The sequence below is a fragment of the Maniola hyperantus genome, chromosome 6 (assembly GCF_902806685.2).
Source record: "Maniola hyperantus chromosome 6, iAphHyp1.2, whole genome shotgun sequence".
In the NCBI taxonomy this organism is placed as follows: domain Eukaryota; kingdom Metazoa; phylum Arthropoda; class Insecta; order Lepidoptera; family Nymphalidae; genus Maniola; species Maniola hyperantus.
The window spans coordinates 11955831-11964829 of NC_048541.1; the positions used below are offsets into that span (position 1 = coordinate 11955831).

An 8999-nucleotide genomic window follows, 5' to 3' on the forward strand; every position below is an offset into this window, starting at 1 on the left:
GAGTCATGAAATTTGGCAAGTAGGTAGATCTTATAGCTGGCATTCGGAAAAAAATCTGAAAACCGTGAATTTGTGGTTACATCACACAAAAAAAATTAAATTGTGGTCATGAACTAATAATTGGTATTTTCAATTTTCTAAGTAAGATAACTATATCATGTGGTATCATATGAAAGGTCTTCTCCTGTGCATTCTAAAACAGATTTATATTTATTTTTATGTATCATAGTTTTTGAATTATCCTGCAAAATGTCGAAGACTGTAGTACGGAACCCTCATTGCGCGAGCCTGACTCGCACTTGGCCGGTTTTTTGATTACATGAGTATAGTTAAAAACCTTGAGAGTGGCATAGGCTACTTTTATCCCGGAAAATCAAAGGGTTCCCAAGAAATATAAAAACCTAAATTCACGTAGACAGAGTTGCAGGCAACAACTAGTCCTGTAATAAATAAAACATGTCTTGTTTCCATTGTTGTGTCACTACTCACTCTAAAAGATTTTGATACCAATTTAATTGATATCTAGTCATGAAAAACTATTCCAGACTAGATCAAATTGAAATAGATTGCAGCGCCACATTGCCTTAGTTCTAGGAAACTCATAGAACCATCGATCATACCTGTCTTTTCAATGTTATCAATTTTGAACTATGAGCGAACAAACGAGGTCTCTGATAATATGTTAGGGAGTAGGGACTTGAGATAAAAAAAATTGTAGCAATTTTTACACGTGGGTAGGTACATTCATGTATAATACGCGAAAGGTCGAGATGGCAATCGGGGGGGGAACGCCCCGCACACCCGCACAGACCCTGTGCTAACCCGGCCTAGATCACATTTTTTTTTATTTTGTTCATAGGAGAAAACCTCATGGACACCAACTGGGTAATGCCGTACTCTTACTGGCTAAAACCAACTACAGTACGCAGCAGAAAATAATATATATCGACCCTTAGAAGGACCATTGTCTCTGTCGTTGAGACCGATAAAACGTCACATAGGTATGAGTGACAGAGACAACGCTCTACAAAGCTGAAATGTCATTCTAAAGGCCGATGTACATTATTTTCTGCTGCGTAGTGTAGGTACCTATACTTGTCTCTCAGCTCCATGCTAGTAACTTAATATGGATAAAATACAATGTTCAACTATTTCGCATATTCGATATGCACCAAACGTATCACACAGAAATACAGTTATGGTTCTAGCTCAACAGTGGCCTGAATATTCATTCGACAGCGCAACATTAGATTTAACGTCTCCAGCGTTGGCAGCAATCAGTTCATACATTTCTATAATGTTTCCGAACCCGACCATGAATGCCCGAGCGAGGGAATTGTTCGAAATGTTTTATTCTATTACATAACTAGGAGTAGAAACATTGAGTTATAGACCATAGAGAAGCTGATATCGTCTTCTCCGTGGTCTCAACTGATGACATTCACTATTGGCTAACAGCCTCTAACTAGGATTTCCAAAGAACACGGTCTTGTGGTACTAGTACTCTAGGCTTCTAGCTACTTCCGTCCATTTAGAGAGGTGTCATCCAACGCTGTGCTCTCCAGAGCTGGGAACCAACCGCTTGTCGGTTCTTCGAGTTATCAACTTATAAAAATTGCTGCTGTTTCCAACTTATAATCTAAATATTATATAAAAGGAAAAGGTGACTTACTGACTGACTGACTGATCTAACAACGCACAGCTCAAACTACTGGACAGATAGTTATTATGAAGTAGGCATCCACTAAGAAAGGATTTTTGAAAATTCAACTCCTAAGGGGGTGAAATAGGCATTTCAAATTTGTGTAGTTCACGCGGACGAAGTCGCAGGCATTAGCGGTAAGTGTAATAGAATAAGTAAATTCCTACAGTAAAGTAAACATAATGTCTTCAATCAAGTTGGAGCGGTTTTGCAGAACGTCTCCACCTCTAGCATATTATACCTCTGTGACTTTAAAGAGGGTCCCACGTCTGGGGCAGTTATAAGCACTAAATCAAAACTTTCTCCTTTCGGATATGACTCGAGTGAATAGGTACGCTTGCCAAAAGTTAGATATTCCATACGTTATGCACTGAATGTGAAATACAACGCGTGACGGCAAGACATCACACTAAACGCGCGTGAAGGTGTGTAGGATTTGTAAACAAAGAGCTGATTGAAGCACACATATATACAGTGAGACGGATTTTTCGTCTACTTATATTACAAATAGACGAAAAAATCGTCTAAAGCTTATTTTAAACTACGGGAGATAAATTATATATTATAGCATAATATCCTGCGATTGACAGCAGCATATTATTCTCTATTATTTTTCTAATAATACACGTCTCTCACACTCCACCCTTGGCAAATTAATTATATTGTTCAGTCCCCGTTCTGTTAGTCAACTTGAATTCTTATAAATTAATGTCATTGTCAATAACTAACGTATTTGTAGTGTGACTCCGAATAGTTGTTGGCGGCAAATCAAATTCTACGAAAAACTAATGTCTTGGGTTGCCTTAGAAATAGAAAGATTTTTTACGCACGAAACTCGGAAAAGTTAGAGGTGGGAGGGCGTACCCGGGATCGAACCCCCGACCTCCCGAATAGGAGGCGGACATCTTAACCACTAAGCTATCACGGCTCACACTCACTGACGACACTTTCTCATTAATACGATTTGGATAGGTACTTAGGTAGCGTACCTACCCGCGCGGTGAAGTTTGGAAAACAAAGAAATATTTCACCCGCGTAATGGATTGAAGTCATCTTCAAACTTTTCACATTCACCCAGATTTCGTGCTTTTATCTCAAAAGAGATGAGCAAGTATTAAATACGTCGAAAATTTTAAAATTATTTTTTGTTTTAGAAAATTAGTTTCGTTGCACATAATGCAAGGGGACAAAGACTTTCCATCCATCAGTACAACAGTCTAACCACCAGTACAACTTTGATAGTTTAATATCTCGGAAACGTGACACGATCGAACCCCCGACTTCTGATTAGAAGGTGGACGTCCTAACCACCACAGCTTCCTATATTATAGTAGATACTTAGCTACCTAATATTATATTTAATCTATTCTGATCAAAGTTATGAGTAAATTATAGTGAACATGCTCGACAAAATAACTCACCCCATTTTTTTGAACGAAGTAGGTACAAAACTTTGAAGATAATAAAGTTTTATGAAGAGGTGGTGTTTTGATAGTTGATCGCCTCGTCTCATTTTGTTTTAATACCGAAGTTTTGATTTATTACCTTTCCTTTCGCTTAGATCCGAGCGACTGGAAGTTCTGTAATGGTTTTATTAAAATAACTTTCCTGGTTCCTTAAGTATAAAAGCGCTTAATGTAGTTAGCGAAAAAGTAAAAATAATGAACCTTACGAGCCACACTACTGCCAAATTATATGTGTTACTATACCGCACAGCCATGATAGCCTAGTGGTTAAGACGTCCGCCTCCTACTCGGATGTCGGGAATTCGATCCCGGGCACGCACCTCTGACTTTTCAGAGTTATATCCGTTTTACGAAATTAAATATTACTTACTATAACGGTGAAGGAAACATCGTGAGAAAACCTACATACTTAAGAATTCTCCATAATATTCTCAAAGGTGTTTGAAGTCTGCCAATCCATACTTCTCATTCTGAGAGGAGACTCGTGCTCAGTAGTGTGCCAGCGATGGATTGTTCATGATGATGATGATACCGTAAACGACATCTATTTCAAGTAAATGTAGGTACCTACTCGTAAATGAACTGAAAACTTGTAGAATTTTGCACTTTAACTTTCATCCCCAATACGATGCCAAAGTCTGTCGTTGACCTAAAAGCATGAATTCTTGTTCGAAACCTGACAAAGACGGCGGGGGTGAGTGAAAAATATCTCTTTTTGCATTTAGTTAGATTGCCCTTTTCTTTCTTAATCTGTACGAATGATATACAAAATAATATACCTACTTATAGGGGAAAATGTGTCAGCTTGTCTGTTTGTCTGTAAACCTTTCCAAGCGCTTAACCGATCTTGATTAACACACACGCATGGAGACTTAAGGACAAAGAGTACTTAAGGTATATTTGAAAAATTTAAATCCACGGATGAAGTCACGGGCACCTGCTAGTAAAATATTATGAAGAGATTCGAAGATGGTACAGCTGTAGTACGAAATAAGGAGTCTGACGAAAAGTGCCTGGATGAGAGAGACAAAAGATCGGGTATGGCTAGAGAAGAACAATTATCTCAAGAAAACTCCTACCAATAAGTGATTAATATGGGAGGAGTCACGATCCGAAACAATGAGGAATACGACACAGAGAGAGAGAGCGAGATGTCCAACAGTGGACGTCCACAGGTTGACGAATGATGATAACAATTGCGCCAACGCACATGTGGTATCACACGATTGCACTTGCAATATTGACCAAAATTCGGTGACTGAGTTCTGATATAGTAATTGTCCTTTTCATTTTTTTATAAAATAGGGAGAAAACGAGCAGGCGAGTCGCCTGATGTTAAGTGATTACCGCATACCGCCACCTATTGCCATTTGATTTGAACCCAGAGGAACTACCGTTGATGCATTGCCGGCTTGTCAAAAATGAATGTTGAAATCTAGTGGGAACACCGCCGAGCTGAGTTCGTTTCACAGTTTGCATTTGCATGGAAAAAAAGATCTGACATAAAGACTTCTTCCTCAGCAACCCGTTAATCTCGATTACAATCAGTAATCGAGATTACAATCAGTAATATCTCAATAAATTTACTAATCGTTAGATCTAAGAGTGATTACCCCATACTGAGTGACTGTGTGGAAAAATCTAGGAGCTCAGCGCTTTAATGTCCTAAAACCATTTAGGTTAATGAAAAGGGTCAGACCCTCAGTAATCAGGAATTGACGCAGAGATAGAAAGACGTATCTACCTACTTAAAGTAACAACCAATAACAAGATCGATTCCAATGTTTGTGTCCAATGTATGGCAAAAGGGTATGTTTACTCGACGTTTAGCCCCGGTTCCTCATCAATCACCCAAGGTCTGCCACTCAGTCCTGCCCGAAACTGCTCCAACTAAAAAAACTAAATCAACAACCAACTAATCCAACTTAGTTTCTATTTCGTTTGAAATTCGAACTCGTTGCGGACCGACTTTTCACGGAACGTAATTTTCGAATTTTTCTGTTTTGAGTTTCGGGAAATCGTGAATGTTCCGGTGTTTGTTTCTCTTGGTTTTATTTTAGATGCAAGCCGATTTATTTCATGTCTAGTATTATATTATGATAAAATAGGTGACTCTATGTGCCCCTATCAAATTTTTGCGATATGGTTTAGCGGACAATACCTGCAAAAGTCGGTTTAACCTTAAAATAATCAAAACACTTTAACAATCAAAACCAATCAAAATTATTTCAACATTATGTTGTCAGCCCTCTAGTGAGTACGGGTCTCCACTCAAAATGACAAGGGACTTAGGCCATAGTCCACCACGCAGGAAAGTACGAATTGGCAGACTTCACAAACCTTTGAGAACATTATGAAAAATTCTCATGCATGCAGATTACCTCACGATGTTTTCCTTCACCGTTACCAATGAACATGGTGGGAGAAAAGGAGAGAGATAAGTACTTAGAATTATTTAATATAAGTAGATACCTAAATATTATTCTTAAACAAAAAAGGTAATAGCTAAGTGTGAGCGCTAATTCGAATTGCCTGTTTCTTCTGATATCTCGGTTTTTAACATTGACAGTGTTGATTCAACGGGATATTGTAGAGAATTCTTATATTGCTGATATTGCCGCTGATGTTGACTGAAATTATTCTGCGACGGGCTCGTTCGAACCTCTTCTAGAAGCAATAACACTTTAATTCTAAAATCCCGCATTTGCTCATCAGAAAGAGTCTCAACGTCTGGTAATAAACTGAATAGAAACATCTTTCTAGAATCATCTTTGTTACAATCTCTCTCTTTCAACCAATCGACTTCCGTTTCAGTTTTTCTATATTTAGGCTTTTTAAATGCATTCAACACTGCAGCTGGTGACAAAACGGCCTCAGAAACAATTACAGAATCTTCCTCGAATGGAGAATATGCTTCTTCACGTGAAGCATCTTGTGGAGAGCTATTCCCGGCATCTTCTGTGTGAATGTTTGTCTTAATATATGGCAGGATGAACTGCAGCTCATTGTGCAAATAATACAATTTCTTTTGTTTCTTCGATGACCCGTCGGCGCATAGCTTTAGGCTGCGTACAAATCCGTTCCTTATGTTTTTCCATTTACTTTGGCAATAATGTACTGTAACAAAATAATAATTTTATCAATTTTAAATAGACGTTTTCAAGAATAGGTTAATTTTCGATGTTTTAGTGTGGATAGATAGGAATTTCATCTCACTCTAGTTTTCTAATTTAAAAGATGATTTAAAACATAAATTAATTTTGTTACGGCTAAGTTCATTTCCCTTTTTTTCTGTACCTACTACTGAAACAAAAAAAAATACGCTCGCTGCGCTCACACTTCTGTTTAACGTTGGATTCTACGTTAGTGACAAATCGAAAGGTAAAATTCCAGTAACCAAGTAAGCACCTACTTCCAGTAACTCCGATAAGTAAACCAAAAGACTCTCGGGTGGGAGGGGGGTCTGCCCCCCCCCCCCCCTCGCTACTTAGGTACGGCTAGGTACGGTAAGACTACAACAACCTTTAGAATTTCTGTGGTTCCAACTAAAACCGGTTCTTTTTAAAGTCGAGCGTGCAAAGTCAGTCTTTCAAATTATAGTAAAGATTAAACATAAAATAAAACGCAATTAACATATTACCCAATGCCAAGTAGGTACAAATAAATGAATAAGTACGATGATGCCTACTTACCAGTCCACTGCATAGTCTCTGCAACTTCATTCCATGCCTTGTCCACGATATCCTTCCTTGAATAGTCGGGCAAAGTGTTGTTGTAAAGGCAAGGATACTGCTCAATTATCTGGACAAAGTTTAACACCGATTCCATAGTAAAAAGAGTAAAACACGTGCATGCCACTCGTCATACGCTAGAGCTCTGAGACGCTGCCGCTTCGCGTCGGCGTCGCGTCGTTGGCATGACGCGGCCCGCCGATTGCGTGCAGCGAGGCGAGCGCGACGTTGCCGCTCCGCCTATTGATAACGAAGCAACACGCAGGCGTACATTTGACTTTGAAACATGTTGCGGATTTTAGATTGCATCATCACTTACCACCAGGTGAGATTGCAGTCAAGGGCTAACCTGTACCTGAATTAAAAAAAATGCACACACCACCTTACAATACGCAACCGGTTGAGATGGAAATCGGGGTGGGGAAGCCTCGCACACCCGTTTAGCCCCCGCGCTATCCCGCATAAATCCCCATAATATCACAAGGTTCATTTAATCAAAAAAGTAAAAAAGGAAACAATTATTTCGGATCGCTAAAGCATTTAACTAACCTTTTAATCCTGCCACAAAGATCCTAAAAGCCAGACGCAACGAATTGTTATAGAAAAATGGCAGCAATTGGAAGAGTAAGCACGGGAAGTGGGCATTGTTCAGTCACAGGTCATTCAGTAGCTATATTGTTCAAATTACCTACTGTCCTGACTCCTGGCAATAAAAGTTTTGGGACGTAGTTATTCTGTACTACATCGAGACCCAAAGAGCTTTTACCAAGTTTACTTTAGACTTCAGTGTGGCGTCGTCGTCGTGGTAATATGGTCGTCGTCCGCTTGACGTCCTTGCTGGATATTATAGCTCCTCGTTAGAAGAGTGAAGCTTGCAACAACAGCTTAATTAACCCGTCTAATAAATGAATTCAATCCATACGCTTTTAATTTGAATTTAAAATTATAACACATAATAAAACCCTTCAGGGTCGGCACCTGGCAAGAATAGAACAAAAGGGCCGGGGCTTAATTAAATACAACGCCTGAACAACTCCAGCCACCATTACGGTGTTATTAAATCGTTCGACGCGCTCCCAACATTCTACAATAATAATTGTGATGTACTGCGACACTTGACTTCATATGGCGTAGTAGGTATCAAATCAAACCTTTTATACGTCTTTATCCCCGTTTTGATAGAGTAAACAATAAATAATTGTAGAGAATAGCTTCTTTATGTTTCCAAACAATTATGTAAATTTACTACTTTACAGATTATATCATTTTACAACAATTCACTAATATTTCTTAATCTCCAATATTTAAACCTTGAAAGTTCAAGTTAATTGATCTAATAATTAGTTATTAAACACCTCTGGAATTGACTCTATTGCGTCCTTTAATAAATTCAATCCATACTCTTTTAATTTGAATTTAAAATTATAACACATAATAAAACCCTTCAGGGTCGGCACTTGGCGAGAGTAGAACAAAAGGGCCGGGGCTTAATTAAATACAACGCCTGAACAACTCCAGCCGCCATTACGGTGTTATTAAATCGTTCGACGCGCGCCCAACACGCTACATTATGATGTACTTCGATGTCGGTGATTTTATTTGAACTGCTCGTACCTAATCAAGAATGTATTACAAATTAAGTTTCATGTAACTACGACCTGCTATTTTGATTTGGTTAGAGTTTACAGTGCTGCGAACTCTGAAAGCTTCTTCATCTATTCGCGGGCATCAACTAGCTGATGCCCGCGAATTTAAAAATCCCGTGGGAACTCTTTGATTTTCCGGGATAAAAGGTAGCCTATGTCAATCTCCATTTGCATTTGCATGGGTATAACTATAGATGACCATCTATACCTAGTTATACCCATGCAAAAAATCACGTCAATCCGTTGCACCGTTGCGACGTGATTGAAGAACAAACACACTTTTGCATTTATAATAAGGGTACTGATTTAAACGTCTACTGCTTATTGATTAGTTGATTAGTTAGGTATAAAATAAAAAGTGCGGATCGTCAAAATTCACATTTGATAACATTATGAAGCACTCTCAGGCATGCAGGTTTCTTCACGATGTTTTCCTTCACTGTTAAAGCAAGCG

At 38.7% G+C, this 8999-nt stretch overlaps 1 protein-coding gene across 1 annotated transcript; it reads right to left on the reverse strand.

Annotated features, from left to right (window-relative positions):
• Positions 1–5678: 5678 nt before the first annotated feature.
• On the reverse strand, positions 5679–7032 carry LOC117982903 (uncharacterized). Its single transcript, XM_034969337.2, has 2 exons — positions 6861–7032; positions 5679–6285 (listed from the first exon to the last, which is right to left on the reverse strand). Exons 1-2 carry the CDS (start codon positions 6994–6996, stop codon positions 5687–5689), a joined length of 735 nt encoding a protein of 244 aa, XP_034825228.1. The 5' UTR covers positions 6997–7032; the 3' UTR covers positions 5679–5686.
• Between the last annotated feature and the right edge of the window lie 1967 nt (positions 7033–8999).